The sequence below is a fragment of the Myxocyprinus asiaticus genome, chromosome 36 (genome assembly GCF_019703515.2).
Source record: "Myxocyprinus asiaticus isolate MX2 ecotype Aquarium Trade chromosome 36, UBuf_Myxa_2, whole genome shotgun sequence".
Lineage (NCBI taxonomy): Eukaryota > Metazoa > Chordata > Actinopteri > Cypriniformes > Catostomidae > Myxocyprinus > Myxocyprinus asiaticus.
Window position 1 is genome coordinate 5,701,661 of NC_059379.1, and position 27,021 is coordinate 5,728,681.

Sequence of the window (27,021 nt, forward strand, 5' to 3'; positions counted from 1 at the left end):
CCAGTTGGTGACGTGAAGTGAGTCAGTGTCACTCAGTGTTTACATTCAACAGCTCTACGTGATCGCTTGTATTACTACTACACTACTAAAGCTAGGAAATAGCTTTAAACAGCTTTAAACTAACAAATTCAGCATTAAGGCTCATCACAGCTGAGACACACAACAGACTGATTGATTACACAACACAAGGCGCTTACCTCTTACCGGAGTTTCCACATTGGAGAGGAAATACTGTTCAAAATGGCAGAGGACATTGCACTTTCTATATTAGTGAATGACTCATGCGCACCAGCTACCGCGAAATAGAGAGGAATACTCTGCTTGGATGGCTATTTTTCCACTAAGAAAATAGGATGCATTTCACCAAAATTATATTATCTTCAGAAAGCTAACACACTACATCATCATCAACAAGTGATCGCACACGCTACATCTCTCTCTCTCTCTCTCTCTCTCACACACACACACACACACACACACACACACACACCCTTGTTTCTCCAAAAACATGTTAGAAACAGCCTGTGATACTAGAAGATCTGAAGTTAGGTTTTTGAGAGGCTTGGACGCATCATTTGGTTTGAACCAGCAACCGCAGATTCTGATCCGTTGCGTAAGACAATAGTTCCATGCACAAATGCGTTTTTTTTGTGACCGTACTCAGTTTTTCCTATTTTTTATTTACTTGTTCATTGAACTGTTGTATATCAGCAATATCACACTCACAATCGTGCTATATGACCCTAAATCAGCACTGCTGTGATTACCACCGAATCACAGCAGTGCTGATATAGGGCCATATCGCACTCTTGCTCATGTGATATTGCATATATATATATTAGTAAGGGTGTAGGGGTGTAACGGTACATGTATTCGTCCCGAACCGTCACGGTACTGACGTCATGGTTCGGTGCATGCAGTCAGACAAAGAATACATCTGACACCGGCGATCCAGTCCAATCCAGAAGGGGGCGCGCGTGGTAATGTAACACTGTTTGCTAACCGCCACAACTGGAAAAAGATCAGAAGAAGAAGAGACCATCTATGCACCAACCAAAAACAAGAATGGCTTCTCCTAATGCACAAGTTTTATTTTTCATTATTCTATTTATTTTATACTTTTATAACACAAGAGATGCTTTTCAGTTTTGTAGCTGATTGTGACCAAATTCCTTTTGTTTTTTTATCAACCCTACCAAAAAAATATGGCCTATGCAAGAGTACATTCTGTTTACTGCTTAGTGCTTAATACACTAAAGGAGGCTGTCATTGTATATCTTGGCACAGCATTTGGACATTACCATATAAATATGTTATTTCTAATAAAGTAAAAGAAATAATTTACAAAATTATTCATAGATGTTATCCTGTAAATGCAGCCATTAGTAGATACATTCATACTGTTTGTGATAAATATACTTTTTGAAACATCATTTGAAGATATTGAACTTTTTTTATTTATTGCCCTTTTTCCATTTCTTTTTCAACTGACTTTAAAATAGATATGACAAAAAAATTAAGCAAAACTCTTAATTTAGAACCTTATTTTACTTTGTTTTCAAAACCCGTATTTTTCTGAAAAAAATAAATAAATTACATTATTAATCTTTTAATTATTTTGGCAAAGTTTTATATTCATAAGACAAAAATAACTCAAAAGAAACCCTCATATATTACCATTTGTAATACTGATCTCACAATATACTTTGAAACCCTTTCAAACATGATCACAAAACAAAAAGCTTATAAAAACAATAAAAATGTTAAAGCTTTTGAAATTCATGTAACTGCCCTAATATTATATAGCACTTTATCCCAGTATTTATTTATTTTTTACATTTATGTTCATTTTATGTTTTAGTTGTTGTTGTTATTCTCTGTTTCACATACTCTGAACTGTACCACAATGCCTTATATTTGCCTTGTACTTTTTGCATTGTACTTGTCTGTAACTGAACTAAATATATATATATATATATATATATATATATATATATATATATATATATATATATATATATATATATATAAAATAAAGGAGGCTTTAATGTACCAACTACCTCAGGGGGGACTAAATGTCGCTAGGTGGAACAAACTGTAATATGCACTACTCTGTTCAAAATAAATGAAAAGAAACCTAGCATTTGGGATTTGTTGCTTTTTCCTGTTGTACCGAACTCGTATCGAACCATGACCCCAAAACCGAGGTACGTACTGAACCATGACTTCTGTGTATAGAGAGAGAGAGAGAGAGAGAGAGAGTTTATTTGTCATCATTATAAATACATTTTAGAATTTAAAAAAAATTATAAATTAATTTTATAATTTTTTATAATATAATTATCAATTAACATGAAATTGCTGATATTATTAATGGAGGAACTTATGTAAAATATTTGCAAATATTTTGCTTTGAGTTTACATTCATTTGTTTGACAAGCGCTAAAACGGTATAGTCACTTCATAAAAACTACAATTCAGAGCAAGTGTCTGACAGACATGTTTTTATTGCACATTAACGAGAGAAGAGTTGCACAGTTTATCGCATCCGCACTACGTCTCACTAGAATTAATGTTACTTCTTACATTTTGATGAACAACTGACTGTAAAGAACAGATATTTAGGGAGACATTATTCAATGAAAATTGATTGCATGGATCCCATCTTTGATGGACACACATTAAATGGCGCACTTAAACTAGTCCGAGTCATATGCGTTAAAAGGAAGAACATCGTGAAAACAGTCTGTAGTAAAGTTTAATAAAAGTCACAGATGACCTCATTAAATGCAGTGTAAATGTAAATATGGCATACCACGGCACAACTAAAACAAAATGTTTTGTCGTCGAATAGTCGTTTGATCTCATTTAATGTAACAGGAGCTCAGATATGAAACTAATGATGGCACACAAGAGCAGCTCTGCAGCTCGCGCCTGACTGAGGAGAGGACGAAGACACAGCTTACAGTGCAGATGCACGCCAAACTTTCCAAACAGCTTCAGGTGATGTAGATTGCAAAGTATGAGAACATTATACAAAAATACAAATTAACTAAATACAGAGGCACTCCCGTTGTGAACTAGCGGAAAAATCTGGTCGCATATGCAAGTTGTATAGGTCTGTATAATAGAGGTCGACCGATAGTGGGTTTTGCCGATAAGCAAGGTGGGAAAACAGACCGATAGCCGATTAATCGGCCAATCGTTTTTTAAAATGTATAATAAGCCACGTGATAAGATGCGCGGGTTGACGGTCTCAGACACGGAGGCAGCTGAGATTTGCTACCTGGATTGAGGCGAATCACTACGCCACCATGAGGACTTAGAGCGCATTGGGAATTGGGCATTCCAAATTGGGGATAAAAAGGGGTGAAAATCCAAAAAAATGAATGGGAAAATTAATGTGTTACTCAGACATGCTAAATGTAAAAACATTTCAAGCACTTCAACTAAAAATGCCTATTTCTATTTTCCAGGTATTCCAGTACTTAAATTTCTAAAAGATAAATTCAAGCACTTTAATTAATACTTATACATTTATATATTTATATATATATATATATATATATATATATATATATATATATATATATATATATATATATATATATATTTTTCATTCATTAGGAAAATAAGGCCTACATTTAGGACCATTTAAATTTTTGCATTGTAACATTTTCAGGACACTTAAAACTCTATTTTAAGACACAATTCTCAATAGCATAATGCATCAGAACGTTATACTTTTACTATTCTCATTATTTTCAATCAATCAATCTTTTTTTTTTATTTGTATTTTTTTATGTATTATAGTAAAACGAGGCTGTTGTACAATTCCATAAATTAAAATGAGCATTAAGTGACAATGAAAGGCAGTATTAGGGGATTACAACTAAATACTTTACAATTTAAGTAATATCTTTTTTTCTGCATAGCAGTAATGAGAATTGGATGGTAAAATGTGCGTAATGAAAATAATGTCACAATGTAAAAAAATCCCTGAAAATAGGGTTCCTTTTCTAGCCTATATGCAAAATGAGTATTTTAGGGACATTAACAACCAGATGAAGTAAAAGCACCCAAACAGGAGGCCGATGCCATCACAGCCATGCCATCTACAACTCTCCAAAAGAAGAAACATCAAAAACACCTGCTGTTCAGGAATTGGTGGGCAGATGTCACAATCAATGGCTTCAAACACATTGTCTCTCTCACTCAAACAACCTAATACCTGTTAACAGGATAGTTCACCCAAAAATGAAAATTCTGTCATTTACTCACCCTCATGTTGTTCCTAACCTGTCACCATTCACTTTCATTGACTGGAAAAGTGAATGGTAACTGAAGCTAATATTCTCTGTAATGTCTCCTTTTGTATTTCACTGAAGAAAGTGATACAGGTTTGGAACAATGTGATGGTGAGTAAATGACAACAATTTTCTATCCCTTTAAAGAGTTCGTATGTGTTCACTATCATTAACACTGGCGTACTCACACTGTATGTGAATGAGCTGCTTTGGCATCTTGAAATCTCCGGGGTAGAGCGAGTCATAGTAGGCGATGTTGCTCTCGGCCTCTGGGACGGGAATCACCATGTTATCCTTCTTCTCTCCATAAACCTGCTGGGCGGAGATCGCCCGCTGGAGGTGGTGTTCCTATAGCAACCACACAAAGAGACGCATGCTTTTTTAATTAAGGTACTAAAGATTCAAATTCATAACATTGTGTTGACTAGCATTGGGAAGTATGATTCATTTGAGCAAATCGGTTCATTCAAATCAAGTTTCAATAAACTGAGCAATAAAGTAAACACAGTGGCACCATCAAAACATTGCTTGGTATATTTGAGCATCCCAGCCAGCCAAACACACCAACACTGGCTTAACAAATGGCTCAAGTTTGGGGCGGTACTATCTGCCAGTCCAACCCATTGAGCAAAACAGAATTTATTTTATTTCTGCGATTTCACTGGTGACACTAGTGCCGCAGAAATTACAATTTAACATTAAATATTGCCGTTGACCTTATTTTGCCGTTGCCATTATATTGCCGTTGACCGTTGTCCATATAACTATATAAATTGCAGGAAATTTGGGGTGGCCAATATTAGTGTCGAAATTTGAGTCGTGTTAATCATGGATAACCGAAATAGCGCCGCATGGTTGAAAATGCGCATTCCAATCAGGTCGCGTTACAAATGATTACTATTAGGGCTGGGTACTGATCAAGGTTTCCCGATTCGATTCACAAGCTCTCGATTTGATTCAGATTCCATATCGATTCATATTGGTATATTACAATTAGGGCTGGGCGATATGAAGATGTATATCGTGGCGACGATATAAAGTTTCAATCGACAGAGATTTTTCTATATTGCGATATGTAAATATCCATGTGCACAGCATGGGCTTATCTATCAGTGAGCAGGGCTTCACGTGAGAATTTAAGAAACATGGACAGGGTTAAAAAAATATTTGGCGGCCGCCCAAGCAAATTCGCGTTCTACGTTTCATAAGCACTTAATATGCTTCTCGTCAGACTCGCGCATCCGTGTGTCATGCGAGTGTCGCGTGCGTTTTCTCTGGAGCACGCAAGTCCAGCATGCTTCCTGATATTTACAGGAGAGCCCAGAGCAGGATCAGGCTAGCTACTGAATTTTTTTAACCCAGGAAAAACCCTAAGAAAACATCTCCACAGAATGGGACGACTCCTAAACAAGTCAAGAAAATGCAGAGGAGCTTTTTATTAAAACAGGTGCAACATCTGTGGTGTAGGTTCATAAAACCCAACACGGAGCAGAAAAACATAATATGCAAACTGTGTCGCACGACGATAATCACTCGCAAAACAAAGAATTTGTTTTACCTCAAAATGAAGCACGCAAAAGAATATTATGAAATCCAAAAGATGTGCTCCACATTAATTTGGCTATTTTTTTGTTTGTTTTTTTGCAAGAAGTGTTTATATTTATTTTCTGCAAGAAGTATTTACATAGCAGGGCTCGACAATAAGGACTGCCCGATGGCCCGGGGCCAGTGTGAGAGAGATTCGGTCCAGTTGCTAGAACTGTCACTTGTCCGATCGGGCCAGTGCTGCATTTATAACATTAGAGCAAGCAAACAACAAGCGAGAGAGAGCACAAAAATTACATGGCGCGAACAAAGTCTTCTAACCGAGGAGCGAGCAGGAGTATATTTATCTTGCAAAAATGCGCAAATGCATAATATACTGGATGCGCCAAGGCACAGATGCGTGCAGACACCGAGCGTGCTCTCCTAGCACTGTCCTCGCTCTTTTCCAAGAGTCTTAGCAGCAGCTATAACCAATTTGAAGTAAATAGAAGGAAAAATGAATGTTGTAGCGGGATTGCACGTCTTATGCAACATTTGAAGTATCCCCGCACATTCTGTGTTCACAGTGCGCGAAATCCCCCCATTTTTCGTTTTTGCATGTTGGTGAAAAGCAGTAATCCACACATTGGAACACACACCAAAAAAAAAATCAAGTTTCATTCTATAGGACTGAAAATCCATGTCTCTCCGTGCATATGTCTCATCATCATCTCTCTCCGTGCAGCGTAGACTGTTTAACATGCATGTGCTCTCAATAAGGCACAGAGCGCTAGTTTTATTCCCACTGTAAAAAAAACACATTTTCTCTCATTAATTTGCCATTAGAGATGAAGTGCCGAATGAAACGTAATAAACATTGTTAAACCCCAGTTATACACGTGCCTGGAAATCACGAGCTGCTCAGTATCCAAAATGTAAGTATATATTTAATTAGGTTAGTTTCAAAATGTAATCATTCATTCGACATTATAATGGCGTTTGAATTGAAAAGAAGCAAGATCACTATGGCTATTAGGCTATTATTATCAGAGCTGTTTAGCTGCAGGGTTTTTGGCAGGGCCAGTAAAAATCTGAAGCACTGGCCTGTCCGGGCCAGTAGAAAAAATCCTTAGCGTTGAGCCCGGCATAGTTTTGAATATTTTCTGCAAGAAGTGTTTATTTTTGTTGCATTATTATTATTATTATTATTATTATTTTTACTTATGTATTATTCTCTAGAAGGAAAGTTTATAATATTATTGGTCAACAACAGACTGAAATGTGGCATAATTTGAAAGTTAGCATTATGATAAGAATGGTTTAAAAATAAGTTGGGCTTTTTTTTTTTTTTTGTTCTTTGACTATTGTCAAGCTCCAAATAAAGAGAAAATTATACAAGAGGAAATATTTGAAAGTATTTAATTCACTGATAGAATTACCCAAAAAATAAATATTACAATACGGTTATTTAATACATAAGCCAATTTTTATCTTTTTTTCCAAAAAAATGTACTATATCATGATATATATTGTTATCGTGATATAAAATGACTCGTATTGTGATATAAGATTTTGGTCATATCACCCACCCCTAATTACAATTATAATATCCCTGTATTGGCTGCTGAATACTCTACCACTATACAACACAATTACTGGTGTGTGAAATCGAAAAATGTTCCAGACAGTTGACAAATATATACATTTTAGTCGCATTAGGGCTGAAACGTTTAGTCGAAGTTATCGTCGACAATAAAAAATTGTCGACAAAAAATGTCATTGTCGAATAGCAGTTTGATCTCATTTAACATAATAGATCACATTAAACTCTAATGATGATGCACGAGAGCAACACTGCAGTTCGCAACTGACTGAGGAAGAGGAAGAATTACACCGCTCACAGTCCAGATGCACTCTAAACTTTCCAAACAGCCTCAGGTGATGTAGATCACAAAGTATGAGGGAATTATAATGTAAAAATACAAAATAAGTAAATACAGAAGCACTCTCATTGTGGAATATGTGGAGCTGGAGATCTTTAAAGGAAACACCCCGGCGTTACATCTTCAATGCAGTTATATTAATGTGTTATAGCTTTATTAAAGTTCAAATAATACGGAAGCAGATCATGTAAATAACTACAAACTCCAAAACTGGTATTTCTCTGCACAGTCAGCGCCTCTTCGAGTTGCACGAATGTCCCGATCTAAGGGGGAGAGTTTGAAACTGCAACCAGCTGATGCACACTCTGTCGCAGGGACGCTCATCCCTCGAGCGCACACGCTTAATGCAGCTAGATTATAACATGATGGCTCACGACTTACTGAATCATAATATGTCACTGTGCATTTCTTATTGTGAAGAAAATTGGCAATACGCAGCTTTATTAATGATAATTGTGAGTTAAAGATGGATTGAATTGAACAGAAAGATGAGAGAGGGTAGTCTTCGGCCCATTATACACCACAACAAAAGTTTTTGATTTAGCTCATTTTCCTATATAAATTTCTACAAATCCTTAAAAAAAATAAAAAAAATTAAAAAAAAGATGCATTCATATGAGAAGCAGCATATAAGATATTTAGACTTTCTTTTAGAGAATATATCTTGAATATAAGTATATTTTGTCTTTACTGCACTCGAAGAAGTATAACCAAGTGAAAAAAAATACACTTATATTTAAGATACATTCTCTTAAAGCAAGTCTAAATATCTTATATGTTGCTTAAGTAAATGTATCTTGTTTTAAGGATTGTTAGACCATTTTAAAATGGAAAACAAGACAAAAACACTTGATAACAATAGGATTTTTTGCAATGAATTCAAGTATTTTTTTCTCTTTAATTTAGTAAAAAGATGATTTTGTCCTCTTTATTGTTAGTAAGCAGGTTTAATACAACCTTTTAAGTCAGGGTACAAGCTGAATAATCGTTAAAGAGATAATTAATCATTGCAATAATCACAGAAGTCAAATAATCATTCTAATAATCGTTAGATTAATAGATTATCAAAAAAATAGTTAGTTGCAGCCCTAATGCTTTTTGAACTATTGACAAAACCAATTTTAATTTCAGTCAATATGCCTGTGTGTCATGTATCATGATGTATTCACATCCTCACACATTTAACACACTTCCAAAACCTGAAAAATTTGGCATAAAAATAAAAAAAACTACTATCAGACATGCAATATGTGTCTTAAATTATTGGCCCACATACAGTAAACAATATGACATATTCAATAGTCAAACTGAACAGCCGATTTAGATTGAAGTTACTTACTGCATTTAAAATCCTGCATTGTGATTTGTTCGCACAAGATCGTCGTTAAATCATATTTGGCCTCAAATCGGTCACAGCGGTTGCACTTTGGAAGGTTATGTGATTTGTTCATTTAAATCTACCAACAGCAGTTGTGGGTCAAATAGGTACTTATTTGAGCAGACGCGATAAAGAAATATGATGTCCAAGACTTTTTCTATGTCCAAAACAAGCTGACCTCAAAACAAACCACTTTATAGCCGTTTAATAAATAAACAACTGTTATTCTTGTACACAAAACTCTCCCCATTATAATGACTGAAGCTGTCACTGAAGCTGTCACCCTGTCTATTCCTTGATTATAACGGTCAGGATTGTTTTAGTTTTGTTGCGTTGCTCGTTTGCAATTTGTTTACCTACGGTATATAAAACAGCGCAACATGCAACGAATTGAAAATAATAAAAAATTGCTCACCTTTGTACTACAGCTTCTTTTTGAGTGTCAGATAATGTTTCTTTAGCACAAATTTTTGTGTGCCATCGCAAACAGAGATGAAACTTACTGTAAGCAAGCATTTGGACGTCAGATTATTTCAAACTTGCGCATAAGGATTGGTTATCATGACTGATTGGACTGTAGACTCACTCTCTGATTGGCCATTGTCGTTTCATTGCTCAACGCACACGTTTGGGATTGGTTAGGAACTCAACCGCTGCAAAAACACGTTCTAAATAGAAACATTAACGCAACAGGAGTAGACTTCAAATGTAATAATCGTCAGTTTTCACGATTACATAATTGTGACAGCCATAATCATAATCACGATTAGCTTTGATTAACTGTGCAGGCCTACTTCATATACCTTAAAGTAGGGCTGAACGATTAATTGCATTTGCGATGATATCGCGATATGATAAAACGATTTTTTAACCGCAAAGGCACACTGGTTACACACTGGTCACGTGACACGAGAGTAAACCAGTCAGCAGAGGAAGCAACAACTTGGCAAGCCAAGCTGTACCTTGACCTGTTGTACAATGGCTTCAGGCTCGACAGAACCTGACACTGTTGAAACTTTAGTGTCAAAGAGGAACAGTATGTCAGTTGTGTGGGACTATTTTGGCTTTAAAAAAAGATGATGTTGCACAGCGTCAGGTACTGTGCAAAACCTGCCTTGCTAACGTTGCTACATCACGGGGCAACACTACTAACCTGTATCAGCACTTAAAAAAAAAACACCACAAAGCCATGTACGATAGTTGAATGGCTAAAAAGCCGAACACCAGTGTGTCAAGTAAGCCAAATACCACCCGGTAGGGATCACTGACCGAAATGTTTTTAAGCGTAACTCCATATGAACGTACTTCAAAACGGCATGTGGAAATTACTCGAGCAGTAACAGAGTTCATCGTGAAAGATATGATGCCCCTCAGTATGGTGACCAAGCTTGGGTTCATGGCTTTGATAAATACACTGGATACTCGGTACAACATGCCCTCCCCGCACATATTTTAGCCAGGTCGCCATACCGGAGCTACACTAAAAATGCAAACAGAGAGTCGCAGGGGAGCTGAAAACAAAGGAGTTTTTCGCTGCTACAACTGACATGTGGTCAAGCCGTACAGCGGAGCCCTATCAGAGTCTTACGGTGCATTTCATTACTGAAGACTTCGACCTCGAAGCTCGCTGCCTTCAGACTGCCTACTTCCCAGAAAACCACACAAGGGAAAATATTGCAGTCGACCTGAGAGAGGGGCTTGTCAGCTGGGATCTCGATGAAGAGAACCTTGTCTGCATTACGACGGACAACGCATCAAATATGGTGAAAGCAGCACAGCTTAATGAATGGACCAGGCTCCAGTGTTTCGGCCACAGATTACATCTTGCCATTGGTAAGTTAGTACCTCGTGTGTGTGTGTGTGTGAGAGAGAGACAGTGCGTGACTGTGTTTGTGAGAGTTTGAGTTTCAGAGTGAGAGAGAATGTGTGTGTGTGTGTGTGTGTGTAATGGTGATAGCCTTGTATCACACAACTCAAACTGTATGAATTACACTATTTTGATTTATTTTTTTCCCAGAAAATGCAATTTAAGTTGACAGAGTGTCAAGACCAATAGGGCTGTCCAAGAAGCTGGTGGGGCACTTCTCCCACAGTTGGAAGAAGGCAGCAATGTCTGAGGCACAGAGGGAGCTCAAACTTCCCGAGCACACCCTCATAACTGAGTGCCCAACAAGATGGGGATCCAAAGAAAAGATGTGGCAATCATCTGGCCATGGAACAGGCCAAATCCATATCCCATGTATTGTCAGGTGACCGATATGTACGCTCCCTTGTCCCGACCTGGCAGGATATTGAAGTGTTGGAGTCTATTCACAAGGCACCGCATCCTCTCCTGGAATTTACAGACGCTCTTTCTGGAGAAGAGTATGTGAGCATCTCCTACCTTAAGCCAGTTCTCCACCTTCTGGCCACATTAATCCTGGCTGAAGATGCTGAGGACACTGACCTGACTAGGTCGATTAAAACCAAGGTCCTGGCATACCTCAATGACAAATATAGCGACCCCAACACCCAGGAGCTTTTGGATGTTACGTCATTCATGGACCTTATGTTCAAAACGCAGTATATCAGCGCAGACAACATCCCTGCCATTAAGACCTGACTGAAGATGGAAATGCTAGAATCAGCAAGACGTACATATAACCAGGTTCATAATAATTATGTCCTTGAATATGATACTTCCACAAACACAAACATATTTACATGTAATTCAACTGCAAAACTAATGGCCGTTCAGAAGTCCCAAGTGCTCAGCCCTCCGGGGGAAAGGCAAAGAAGTCTCTTGGCAGCCTTTTCAAAACCAGTGTGGCCTCTTCTGCTTGCCTGTTCAACTTGAAGATGTCGCGGAGGCATTGTTAAACAGTTACCTGTTGACCCGTCATTGACGGGGAAGACGATCCCTTGGCCTGGTGGAAGGTGCACAAGATCAACTTTCCACAACTGTGCAAGATAGACCGCAAGTATCTTTGTGTACCAGCCACAAGTGCCCCCTCAGAGCGCCTGTTTAGCACCGGAGGGACTATAGTGACTTGCACTCGCTCGTCCTTAAAACCAGCAAAAGTGGATATGCTGGTTTTCCTAGCAAAAAAACCTGAGCTACTGAGAACCATTCAGTAGGATCATTATGGCTGGCAGTGCCATACTCGTGCACTTTAGTCTGTGTGGTGTGTTGCGGTTACTGACTGGAGAAAATTAAGATTCATATTTATATTAATATTCAGACAGTGTTTCTTTTTCTTTTAAGATTTAATTAAAAAGTACAATTCACATGTTTATATTACGTTTAAATTTGATATACCTAAATATTTTCAAAGCGGTACAGGCAGATATTTGTTCTTTATTTTTCTGCACTTTGTATGTTATGTTACTGACTGGAGATCAGAAGGAGATATATATATAAAATGTTTAATTATTTAAAGACTGTCTAGTAAAGTTCACAGACAAGTGTTTAAAAAGTGCAATCCACATGTTTACATGTGTTTATTACAGTGACTTTCAATTATCTGAATAATACTGAGTGTGGTAAAGCCACAGATTTATTATATTTCTGCAATCTGCACTTTAGTTTGTGTGATTTGTTACCGACTTTCATATTAATATTTACACCAGGCTTATTTGTCAGTGCTTTATGTTGTCATGATAATTATTACATGTTTACAAGGCTGGAAGTTCATCAAATCAGTCAATATACTACGGTGATTGACATTTCTATTTAACGACTTCATTCATATCAATTCATGCTTCACCTAATTTCATAATAACATATAGGCCTGGCCTACAGGAAAGAACAGTTTATGTTTAATCTATCTAATATTGTGTTGTTCATACTATACAATGATTTATTGCTTGTCTATGTTGAATAACACAGATGATAAAGAGCTTTAAAAATAATCGTATATTAAAATCGCAAATCGCAATATTGGTTAAAAAAAAAAAAAAAAAAAAAAAAAAAAAAAACGCAATTAGATTATTTTCCAAAATCGTTCAGCCCTATTAAGAAGTCATTTTTACATATTTAACCGGAAACATTGAAATTATAAAAGAATAAAATAGGGATATGCGATTTCCTTTTAAGGCTTTAAAAACGTATGAATGAAAAATAATGTTTTAAATATCAAAATATTTCTAAATACTTTAAACATGTCTCTCTTTTTGGTCAACTTTAGTTTTGGTCAATTTTACATTTAAATTTTTGAACTCATATTTTACAATACATATTTTTTTATAAAAATATATACACATCTATTTTTATATATAAATTATTATATTTATATAATAATTTGTTATATCATGCAATAGTAAAATATTTCTGTCCTAATTTCTTCACTTTCACGTTATTTTAATGCTGTGATTAAACCCACGAGCCCTTATTTCACTTATTTTATTTATCATCATTTCATCACTCCACAGAAATAAAGCGTGCATCTCCTCTGTGTCACTGCATCTACGAACCAGGAACATTTGCCAATACATGATCATTTACGTGAAACTGGAGCGCTTTGCATTTACTATCACAGTTTACTTGTTCGTTTATATTTTCGCTGGAGTTTGGCACGAGCCCCTGCTGACAGTGTGCGCAAGAGGCTCGCGCCAAACTCCCACTTGTGTTTCTGATTCAGAGCGCTTGAGAAGCTCTACACGCATTCTTCCAGACATGAGCGCGTTGACGTCCACGGTGTGGCTCAGTGACTCGGACTTCAACTGAATGACACACAAATGCGCCGTTCATGGCATTAATACAGTATAGTCGCTTAAAATTCCCCTATTTGGGCATTAAAATGTGATTGGAATTAGAATGGCCAATAATCGCGGTTGTCTCAAATGACCACGGTTAGATCAAACGGTTATTTAATAATCGTGACAGACCTATTCACCAAAACACATCTGAAGAAAAACAGAAAAATATCTGAGCTCAGTTGGTCCTTAAATTGCAAGTGGATGGAGATTTCTCTTTCGAAGCTCCAAAAATCACAGATAGTCAGCATAAATGTCATCCATACGACACCAGCTTTTACATTCATGTCCTCTAAAGTGACACTATAGCTTTTGGTGCGAAAAAGATAAATATTTAAGTACTTTAAATCATGCTTCCGGTCAGGAGTGAAACGCGCGAGACAATCGCATTGGCATTTGAAACACACGAGAACTGACACAAGTGCATTACAGCTGGAAGAGCAGCGCTGCTTACAAGTGGAGGAATGCTGTACAGTAGCTTGGTTGGTTTTAGTTTAGATCTGTATTTATCTGTTTCTTTACTCTCAATGGTGCATTTGTGTGCTTATCCTGGATGTCTCAACCGAGTGGAGAACGTGAGATTACGTCGGTATTATGGCAATAATACTCCACCCTCTCGTGAAGTTTAATATTGATCTTTTTTGGCACCAAAAGTGATCGTATCACTTTAGAAGACATTAATTTAACCGCTGGAGTCATATTGATGACATTTATGCTGTCTGTCTGTGATTTTTTTGAGCTTCAAAAGAGAAATCTCCATTCACTTACATTTTAAGGACCTACTAAGCCCGAGTATTTTTTTATTTTTATTTTCTTCAAATGTATTCTGGTGAAGAAAGAAAGTCATATACACCTGTGATATCATGAGTGTGAGTAAATGAGAATTTTTATTTTTGGGTGAACTATCCCTTTAAGAAGGCTATTTTCAAAGAGGTGCCGACTGCTTAGTGGGTTAAACTCCCTTTTATTCTGTGTGCACAAGTTTAGAATAAATTAGGTGTATTGTAGGCTACATCCTATCCTATAGCTATTTATTTTTTACATCGTAACTTGTTTCTTTACTGAACAGCTGTCATATTAGGTCAATGGCTAATGCACGATTGCAGGTTGTGAAACACGCCTAACTTTTCAGGACATTATTTTTCTCTTTTTCTTAAGTAACTTCTTCTTGGTGAATTCTGTTGAGAACAGGCTATTAGGGTTGCTCTATTGGTCCTGCACTATTCATTCAATTGTTTTCAATAAAAATGCCTGTATTCGCTACCGTTGATTCAGCGAATGCGTGTCATGTTCTATATTTAACGTACAGTGATCATAATGCAAGGCGAGCATGTCGCAGATGCCCCTTTTCAGCGAAATTTAGCATCAGATTTAGAATAGGTTGTGTTTTAAATGGGTCGAATACATTTTTTTTGTTTTTGTTTGTTTTTTACTGTTTTCTGAAGGCTTTCTTTTTAGACTAGTTGACTACAAAATTTAAATGTTTAAACGTCAGTGAAATTAGTCATTCAGCAAATCCCTAGTTACTAGCCATTATTTTTGCATTATAATGTGCCTTTTCTCATGGTCTTGGATGAGAGTGCTCTTCCACACATTCAGTTTATGTAGTGACATACATGCTTGCATTCGCTCACCCCTAGATGGAATATTACTTGTGTTCCAACATGTTGTCCCACACCAAAGTTCTCTTATAGTTAGTGGTCGACCGATATGGATTTTTTAATGCTGATATCCAGAGAGCAGGGTGGCCGATAAGCCGATACAATGCCGATATATAACATAATTTAACACAGTAAACAACAAACATAAAATTGCTAAAAAAAAATAAAACAAAACTCTTATTTAGCACTATTTTTACTCAATTTCACACAAAACTTTAACTTAATAAAAAATAAAAAAAATCTATTTTATTTTTATTTATTTTTAAATAGTAGTTTCTTCTGATTTCTGTTTAGTCATCAAATTGTAGTAATTTATTTGCACATGAATAAAATGTTAATATATTAGGAAGAAGGAAATAACAGTACACACAGTAAACCAGCAACCACAGATGGCATGTCCGCGTTAGCAATCGCATTCTCAAAAAATACAGAATCAAACCAATTGCACATACATTGCATAGTGAATAAGACATTTACTCACAGCACACATGAAGCGCTTTTACTTTGAAGTTGCACCAGAGACGGGCCACTTCTATTAGAATGAATGGGAAAAATTTGAATGCCCAACTGCAGCCCACGGTCAACGGATGTAGATAGGAAGTCCAGCCTTACAGGTACAAGAGCCAATCACCTTTTAGATACAGACATCGCTTGTCAATCAGATTTTATTGCTGATTTGAAATATGTTCTTTGATCGTAATTTTGACCAACAGTTTTGGAGATTTCGGTCTTTCTCCATTCAAGCAGATAGGAGCTGCACTGTCATGACTGGAAATAGCCTCCCGAGAACATTTCAAACATGGCCGACAGTGCACTGACTTGCTAGAAAGACTTTAGTTGCACTCACGCGCTCGTGCGGATCCAGCGAGCAGCAGCAATCTCCTGACAGTTTAAACGGCCTGGATCACCTGCTTGGATTGACGTTATGATTTGTGAAACCGTGATGGTCGTTTACATGTCTCAGTTGCTTCACATGCAAGCAGACTAGTCTCAGCGCCCTCAAGAAACAAATCGGCCTATGCCGATAATTAAAAAAGTCTGAATATCGGCCGATTTATCGGTCTCAGCAATATATCAGTCGACCACTACTTAGACAAGTAATTTACAAACACTTTGAAAATCATATCGAAGAAATCATTAAACAGTCGAAAAAAAGACTAACAATTTGTTCGCAAATTAGACATCAAGACAGTAGCCTGAAGGCTACACCATAGTAATGTCAAGCATACCAACACACAGAACCTTTGCTTAACATTTCTCTTCGCAAACACCTGTGAAGAACCACTGGCAGCCAATTTGGTCTGAATCATCTCACCTGATCAATGAGCCTGTTTACACACACTCTAATACGCTGTTAACTCCCAAAAATTAACTTGTTTGAAAAAAACAGACAAACATAAGAAAACCGCGTTTGCATGAGATTTGATACAATTGAGTTACTCTCTGCTTTTGACATAGAACCGTGAAGATTACTGCTAGTAAGCATGTTGGTAAAGGCGTTTACCTGCAATGCAAAATCGGGGGTAATGGGCAAAAATCTACCAGTGCTGATCGGTTTATGACCTTAGCCTGATAAATGAAAGACGCTTAATGTGTTTACACGACCACTGCAAGTTGTCAGATTATTAAGCATAATCGGTGTAAGAACGTGAATGTAAACACGCTCAAAACATAACTGCACCACATTCACAATTCCGCAAAGCTTTCATGTTATTTTCCTTTACCGCCATGTGAATATCCAATAAAAATCAGACAACAAAGATGAGCTGCTGTTTCAGAGAGAATGCAGAAACTATTTTAATGCGACGACCTTCACAAATGAATAATCCACATGCTGCAAAGAACAATAAAACCAACTCTTAAAGACAAAAAAAGTGTATGTAAGTAATCTTCAAAAATATTTAATGATGGAACCAAGAAACCTGATCAGTATAAAGAACAAATGAACCAAAGGTGCAAACCAATCATGCCAGCCAAACTGGATGAAGTAATGCGCCCTAGGACCTCATCTGAGCAAAAATAACATGCATTATTACACACAATAGCCTGAAAATATTTCAGCTGAGAAGTAAAAAAAAAAAAAAAGAGGAGATGAAAGTATTAGCAGCAAGAAAGGAAAAACATCAATTTACTTAAAACGTATTAGGCCTTGTGATGCGACCAGCCATTTACGGGACAAGTATTCCTTTAAGAGTCAAATCTCTCTCACACGCACACTTCATCTTCAAATGACTCAGCTTGTGAACTCTCGCTGAAAGGCCTTACACAAGGAGGCAATTATAAGGAAACAAAAGCCAGATTTCCTTTGGCATGGTCCTCTGAATAACCTTCAGGTTGCAAATGCTCTCCCAACTTAGGGTGACCCCATCAATGACCCTGGAAGATCATAATTATTAACGTATGAGGGGAGGAAGAGAACAGAATTGTCATGGAAAAAGCAAAAAAGCAGAAAGTCTTTCAAGTGTCTCCAAGTAAGATTTTGTGCGACAGTTACTCTCATTTCAGGAAATTAGTTGCTCATATTTTGCTTCTCCTCAAACCGCAATTAAATTTTAGTTCCCCTGCATTTTTTTTTCCGTATTCGTTCTCTATGCCTTGTTTACTTTTTCTCTATGGCCCTATAGAGCCTGACACTGGAGGTCAGAGGCTGTAGTGTCCAATCAACCATTACCTCTTCACAGCGTCTGAAATTAACACCCGCCAAGCACCAAATGCGGGTACATTTTTGGTTTGGCCGATGAATTTCGCAGTGTCACAGGCCACTCTGACCTGTGGTTTCTGCATTCTATCAGTTTCTGTTAGCTTGTAAAATAAATTTAAACACATTCTAGTTGTCCTTAAGGGGGCTCTGTAGGCCTTACAGTACAGTCTGTAACACTGGTGTTTACACAGAACGGCTCTTATCAGCTTGTAGTCCTGCTGCTCATCAATAGTCTCAAACGCTGTGTCCCGACTGGTGCGTGGTGAGCGAAGGTGGATTCAGTGCTTTTAATGCAGACTTTAAATGATGATTGCATGCATTCTTTGTGGCAATTCTGTAGCTGGGTAAGCAAACATTAATAAATCACTGTTTGTATTCGTTGGGCATTTGAAAATTAAGCTGGCAGTTTTCCAACTGTAATCGCGTTTTGCATATTTAAGATGATATCATTGCTCGTGTACTGAAAGCTAATAGTAGCAAATACCAATGGACATTTACCATTAACAGCACATCTTGATACAAGATGAAAGTAATGTACAGGATTGTTCAAGCCATCGGGATGAAGGGGAGACCATTTACAGTCGATGTGCGAGTACGTTTTAATTGCTTACAACCACACATTCAAACTCACTGGTAATGACTGCATTATAATAAAAAATGCATGATTTTCATGACATTCGGTTTTGTTAATGGTTCTTGAACGTGCATCATTACGGTGATGCAGACAGAAAACTGGACTAATATACTCAGACAGTGTTTTCTGTATTATTAAGCGCCACAGCAACACTGCTACTGAATCTACAGCGTGAGACGAGACATAAAGCACTACCAGTAGACCGATTTCCAAAGAAATGAATCTTTTGAGCCGGTTCTTTTGAATCTACTGTGCGAGACATAAATGACAGTGTAATCTGATTCACAAACAAATTACTCTTTTGAGCCGGTTCTTTTTGGTCAATCAACAACTGTTGTCCGATTCCCAAGTGCACAACTCTTTAAGCCAGCTCTTTTTAGAGAATCAAAAAGACTTATGAATTGACTCACTCAGAGTAAACCAAGAATTGCTACTATGTTGTTTGTACTTTAGGCTCATGAGAGTTACTTACTGGTTCATATGATAACGTGTACTTTAAAATAAAAATTCAGTTTTGTTGTAATAAGTGAAATATCTGAAAAAAATTATTCTAAATTGACTATCTGGCAATTAAATGTCATAAATAAAACAATAAAAATCTTAAAAAATACAGTTCACCTTTAAACATGCATGCGGTGTTGTTTATTTGTCTCATGTGTCCGTAAAATCCATATATATATTTTTTTTAAAGGCCCGTAAGAAATCTGACTGGCTGGTGGGCTAAAAAGCTAATTTCGGACCCTGCCTCTACAAGAACTAGGCCTACAACTCAACAAAAAAGCCTTACTAAAGACACAAAATGAGGATCAAATCATCCTACCCATATCAATATTGTGGGGTCTGACTGATCTAGGTTCAGCGGAAGTTACTAATTGCCAATTTATCATGTAGCAGATATTTGACCCAAAGCTACTTACAGAAGGTTTTGACGTTTTACGGGACAATCCCGCTGGAGCAATCTGAGGCTAACAGTCTTGCACAAGGGCACAATGATGATTGTTTGAATCTACAATATTTCGGTTACCCAGATCTTTAACTACTTCAACCATTCCAAAGTTAATGGGGTTTACCGGTTGGGCTGAGATACCTGTGGTTAGCTGTAATTCAAAGCTTATCTTTGAGTGCATGGCATTTGGGTTGCATCCTAGTGCAACATTCCAAAACTTATTCAGATATATGCAAGGACACAGGTGGATAGAACATCTTAAACTTTGGAATATTTTGGTTTCCCGTGTACCGCTACATCTTACGCAGTTCGAGCAAAGCAAATTTCGTCATTAGGACAGTATGGGTGGACTGTACACATGCAGGCAAGTTTTTCTAGAAACGCAGACTAAGAAGCAGATTGTTTGCATGTCTAGAAAAACTTTACTGCCACAGACTGTCCGCATTTAGCATGTTGACTGTACTAAAGAGTACCACAAAAGTGCAATACAATATGCTAATATCTTAGGATATAGGATCACGATTGCAATGATGGTCTCAGAGTACGCGCCTATTAAGACCTCCTGCTTCTTTATTATTGAAATGTTGGATATTATATTAATACACAAATAGATTAATAAAAATACAGGGATCTACAGCAGGGATTCAAAACGTTCCAAGGAATGAAAATAAAATAAAAATTGTAGAACATTGTTCTGGAGCAAAGACATTTTTTTTTTTTGTGTTGGTAAGACCTTTTAGACAACTATATATAATTACCATGTATACATGCACAATTAATCCAGATACAAGGAAAACTATTGAGCACATTAAAGTACAAATGACATTTCTCAGTTCTTTCCAAGTCTTCACTGAATTATAGTTAGATATGATGCATTAATACAGATTTGATGCTGACAGATAAGCAGATCTGTAATTAAAACAAAATTAAAATGGAATTAAATAATTATTAATTGTTTAAAATAAACAATCATTCAGCTTGCATAACATGATGCTTAGTCCAAGGAAGTCCAAACAGTGTGTGCATGCATGCAGGAGAGAGAGATTTTGGCTATTGTTTCCTTAAGAGAACTGGTAATACTGCAATTAACACCTATTTCATACAGTACTTAACCCACACAAAAAAGTATTGTTAACAGGAATTGTTTGAATCTGTTGACAAAGCTTCTCTATAGATTGTGGAGTTGAGGAAACAATGAGGAAATCATGATCAATAGCTGACACCAATAATCTCAAATCCACCAAAAACAGACTGAAATATCAGCCAGATCGATTTAACAGCCAATCCCTCAAACTAGTCCTGATTTTCAAGATCAAGTCCACAGCTTCTTGGTGGGACCAACACAGTACAGGCTTTATAAAAGTTCATTCCTAAACATTTGACAAGGGTCAGGGAACTGAATTTAAATTAATGACCTAATCAAAAGAAATAATTACTAAGTAATGGTTTGTTGTCCTTCAAGGAAGGTCCCTACAGGCTAGAGCTGCAAGCTTGATATCGTTTAATCTCAAAACAAACTGCATTCTGCATTACAGACATATTCCTTTTCCTTATCAGTGAAATGCCCCAAAGTTTCCCACCGATTCTTGCAGTTGCAATGCTGATCTGGCAGAACACGCTTTGTGACGTCAAGCAGGTCAAACTCATCTGGTATGCTGTCATGACCTCTGGCATAGACTACAATTCAGAATGCAATCAGGAGAAGGAAACTCTAATCTCTGGGAAAACTGGATTACTTAGCATAGGGGGTAAGGACAGTGGAGCTTCTAGATGAGGTGGGGAGAAAAAAAATCAATTTCACAGCTTAACAATATTTGACTCACTTCATCAAAATTGTAACGGACAAAAAAAATTGACCACCATACTGCGGTATTTGATCAATGTGTACAATTATTTAAATGAGTTCAAAATACAAACTAAGGATGGGCTGGGAAGATGACCCTACAATTCATTTAATTTAATTTATAAGGATGTACAGATCCTGCGTACTACTAGACTGCATCTCAAAGTTGACACCGATCATCTCTAATCTCAGTTTACATGCGCAGTTATAATCGAGCGGGTTTTTGCAGAGTCGAGCTACAGTCTTCATTGGTCTGTCCAATTATATGTAACAATGCGTAATTGAATATTTGAAGGAAGGACGTCAGCTGAAGTAGTGTTAACCCTAAATAGACGTCATGCATCACCTTTGTCTTTCGCAGCATGTTCATAATAGAGAGGCCAGTTATGGTGCGATTAATGAGTATACATACTGAACGAAGATGAGGTTTAAACATTATCACCATGATCACACGGGAAGCCGTCATGCCCCGGTACCCTAGGATCGGCCACATTATGGGGACTCACTGACAAACAATCCAATCCAATCAGACATTTTTACATCGGCTCCAGTGTTCACCTTCCCTGTGGCTCGACTGGAAAAGGGAAACCCAGGTTCGGATCCCACGTTGAAACCAAGAAGTAATCGTGTTCACACAATCAGTGAAAAGTGCGATTCGGAGGTTGCATTTCCCCCTCTAACATTCAATTTTTACTCCACTGATGGTTAGGGTTTAGGGGTTAGAGTTTATAAAAATATGCATTCCTCTTCACTGCATTACAGCCTGTACAGCTGAAAACAACTCGCTTCACAACTCTTTTGGCACCCCTCTGTGGACATTACAGCCGGAAATGGAGCTCACATGTGACCATATGCCCAAAAACACTTACCGCTTTAGCCACTGGAGGCAGTGTTTCACATTTCGGTAAGCACAGACCGATTTTAGCTAGAGAAAAGGCAAACTTTTGTTTCCGATTTCACTGAGATCAGTCTGTACATTATCTAGGCCTGTTAGACCAACTTTGCATAAAACGACTTAAGCATTTACGTTCCATTTCAAAAAGATTAATAATTTAAAACTGAAATCCGACTTTTAAAGCTTATGTAAATGTACTGACTGCTGTAATGTTAAGCAATGATCTTAACTGTGGTGGTGTTGGATTGGAATATTTAAAGCATGCAAAATTACTAATTTTAGTGCACACAAACCAGACCACTTCAGGTTTTATAAAACAAACGCAATTTGCGGCAATTTAGTTAATACAGGGTAATTTTAGTACCCAACTAGACTATTTCAAGAGGTTTGTAAACAATGGTATTAAAAAAAAAAGAAAGAAAAAAAGCCATAATTACAAACTATTTACTTGGTATCCATTTAAAATCCAGCAAATCAAAGCATGTTTTAAGGAAAGCGCAGTTGGAGGAATGTTTTGGGTAACCGAGAGTTCCCATGCTGCTCAGAAAGGAAGTCTTGAACTTAGTTTCACCAACCAGTATATACTTTTGGCATCATTTGTCTCATAAAAAAGTAACGTTGTTTGTTTAGGCATACAAATGTCAAAATAAGATAACAGGACAGATTCGAAAATAAAGGCCAAAGTCAAAACTACAAGCAAGGTTAAACAGCACTTGACATGTGTTGAATGCGTTTGTTACTTAAAGGGATAGTTCGCCCATATGTTGTTCTAAATCAGTAATACTTTTTTCCCTCTCTTTGGAACAGAAAAGGAGATATTGGGCACAATGTCAACCTCAGTCACAAGTAACTATGGAGGATATTTTCTTTTCTTTTTTTTTTTTTTAATAAAAGTAAATTGTGACTTAGACAAACATACCACCAAACGTCTCCTTTTGTATTTCACAATAAAAAATGTAATCATACAGTTTTGCAACAAGAGGGTAAAAATTGACTTTTTATTTTTGGGGCGAACTATCCCTTTAATTCTTTAGACACCGGCGTTTTAAGATTCACTCAACCGTTGTTTTCCTCCACACCTTCCAAACTGACAGTGTATCAGTGCCCTAACCGGCTTCCTAACTTAACCACGTGTCCTGCAAATCGTTTGTTGTCCAATTAAAAAAAAAAAAAAAAAAAAAAAAAAAAGCTTTCATTTATCACACAACACTAACAAAGCCGATCTGGAAACTACTACAAAGATGTTGTCTAACATTAAACATGCCCTCTGGCATCATCCAACAGCCTTATTCTGCATCGAGCACACCAGTGAAACAGGCTACAACATAGATGACACAACCAAAACAAATGCTAACTGCCTGGTTTCCAACTGTTTTCCACGAATTATTGGTGACTGTACATAAAACAGAGCCAACGGTCACATTGAGAACAAGTACATACATTGGGAGATAATGATATAAAAAAACAGCAGTGGATTATCCAAGTTACAAGTTGTTGTATTTTTGCAGTACTGATAAGTAACTGTAGTAATTATGATAAAATGGAGGAAAGTTTCAATGGTGACATTTGTAATAATTTTGTAAAATCCAATGTTATCCTACTCTGCAAAGTTTGCGCTTGTGACTTGCGGATTTATACGGAGCCCTCCCACTAAATTTACCATGGTTTTACTACAGTAACCATATTTTACACATGATATTCAAAGTGAAACTTATAATTATTTAAGTAACAATACAGGACCATATGGCATTTGTAGTAAACCCATTTTAAGCACAACATTAGCTATGGCTAATTTATAGTTAATATATGGATATAGTACACCGTTTTAAAACTATAGCTTCCGACAAAACAAAACAAACAAAAAAGAAGGTAAGCTCATTGCAATCATGGTTACTACAATATTACTATAGTAAAATCATGGTCATTTTTTTCAGAGGGAACGCAAAATGGTAAACTAGTAACCACGTAGTAACCAAATTTTATGGCGGAAACCATGATTTTACTATAGTGTCTATGAAAAGTAACCATTTTGTTTTGGCGGAAACCATGTTTTTATACATAGTTACCATATTGTTTTACTATAAATTAACCACGGTTAATCTTCTAGTTACTACAGCAACCACAAAATTATTTATTTTATTACCACAGTTTTCTTCTTCCTGTATTATTATTATTATTATTATGGTTTCACAACGATAGTTAAACTATGGTTAATGTAATAAATCTATGGTAAACTTATTACGAGGGAACGCAAAACAATTTCACATAATGACTTGTTTAAAATCTGTTCTTTAAAAAAGCAATCTCTACCACAATGGCCTCAAATTGTAAACATCCACAACAAGGGAAACTTGACATGCTGCTGTCACTAATACTGATGGCCCCTGGGCCCCAAAAAGCATGCGAACAGCAGCATCTCATCACAGGGGCCTTCAGCGCAGTATCATTCTACTAACCTTGCCCAATGAATTTCTACAACTTTTCCAGTTGTTCGTGATTACAAGATGATAGCAACTGCACACACAAAGAGCACATTCTAGTTGATAAAACTAGCGTTAAGAGATGAGCATACCAAGAAAAGGGGTAATATTAATAGTAGAAATTCCTGATATTTTAAACATTCACGAATTTCCATGACTTTCTCCAGTCGTTTGCAAGTACCGGATAAGGATTCCAAAAAATATAGATTTATACACAAACATTTTACAATTGTATTCATTATGGCCAGTGTTTGGCAAGTTACTCTAAAAAAAACAAAAATAATACAAAGTAATTAATTACTAACTACTAATTACACCTTCTACAGTGTAATAAGATTACTGTACTAATTACTCTGTCTTAAAAGTAATTATACATTATTATAAATGAATAACTTTTTTAATATTAATTATATGTATATCACTAAGTGTTGGGTAAGTTACTCTAAAAAAGTAATTACTAACTACTAATTACTCTGTCTGAAAAGTAATTGCATTACTTATTACTAATTACTTTCTAAAACCCTTATCAACCTCGACCAGATGAAAAATAAAAGGATAGACATGAAACTGTTCTTTTAATTCTTTCAAATAAATCATATAAAATCAAATAAATTATTCATGAACTGGCCAAAGAATTTAAGGGGGCAGCGTTAAATTAGAAAACATATATTTTGACATTAGACTTTAATTTTCGATTTTAAATTCACTATTGTTTTATATAGAATTGTTCTAGAGTCTGTACAGTATGTAACGCAATTATATCAGAAGTAACTGTAATTAAATTACTGAAAAACTAAGAGTAATCCCTTACTTTTTCCCAATTAAAAATGTATTTATAGTAATTAATTACTTAGTAATGCATTACACCCAACACTGATTATAGCAATTTCCATGACTTTTCCAATATTTTAGCAATTTCCATGACTTCTCCAATATTTTAGTAATTTCCATGACTTTAAAATTCCCTGATATTTGTAGGTTTTCCAAGACATCTGGCGGTCACTCGGCGCCACTGCAGCCTGCCGGAATAATAATTAAAAAAAAAAATCCAACAAAATGTCGGTCCCTCCGCGGTCACGTGACTCCTTTTGTGTTTTGCAGCGCGACTCGCTTCCAAACAGCTCGACACAACCAGACTTTCACATCCCAAATGGCAAGCAAATAAATCCAATTTGATAAACCAGTAGTAAAATTCGATGCAAACTGCAAAACAGCTCCAAAATACCGTGTAAAACGCCACACGCACAGACGGCCATTTTGAAGCATTCCAACCTGCGCAGACTGACAAATAAAAACCAATTCATATTGCACAAAAAGCAGTGTTTGCGTAGTCAAAATCGTACCGATTCCTCGTCCTTCTCCATGCCGGTGGGCATCTGCGGCACGGTGCGGTTGATGGACGCATACTCGTGCAGGTCGGGCAGATCCTCGCAGCGATATACGGGCAGCGGCTTGAGAGCGTCCAGCGCCCGCGCCCTGAACGACAGTTTGCTCATTTTACTCTATAATTCTAGCCGATCCCCTCACAATCACCCATACAACCGCCACAGATCTCATGGAGGAGGGTGGATGGAGTTAGAGAATGAGGAAAATGAAGGAATAGAAGAGCTCCGGTGAGGAAAAGCAGAGGCGGGTGTGTGTGTGTTTTTTCTCTCACGCGCTGCCTCAGTGCGCCATTGACAACATGGCGGACATTAAAACTAAACAGCTCCCGATTGCGTCCTTCCCTCCTCTCTCACTCACACACTCAATCCAGCAAGGCTCTGAGAGCGTGCATGCGAGCGCGGTCACGAGACATCCGCGCACAAATCCCTATACTCTCTCACATACGAAGCATACTGGCACACGTACGGGCCTTAACAAACGAAACTACTACACACTAACATGTATATACATATATATATGTATATATATATATATATATATATATATATATATATATATATATATATATATATATATATATATACATATA

General features: G+C 36.8%; 1 protein-coding gene across 3 annotated transcripts in view; it reads right to left on the reverse strand.

Annotated features, from left to right (window-relative positions):
- Positions 1-27,021, reverse strand: part of LOC127427320 (enhancer of polycomb homolog 1-like) — a 62,123-nt gene that overhangs the window by 28,567 nt on the left and 6,535 nt on the right. Inside the window, exons 1-2 of one of the 3 annotated variants that reach the window (XM_051674866.1) lie at positions 26,390-26,785; positions 4,496-4,655 (exon numbers count right to left, since the gene is read on the reverse strand). In XM_051674866.1, the coding sequence (XP_051530826.1) occupies positions 4,496-4,655; positions 26,390-26,542 (313 nt within the window). In that variant the 5' untranslated portion in view covers positions 26,543-26,785. Of the gene's footprint in view, positions 1-4,495; positions 4,656-16,028; positions 16,053-26,389; positions 26,786-27,021 lie in introns of those variants that run through there. The other 2 variants (XM_051674868.1, XM_051674867.1) reach the window with 2 other exon arrangements.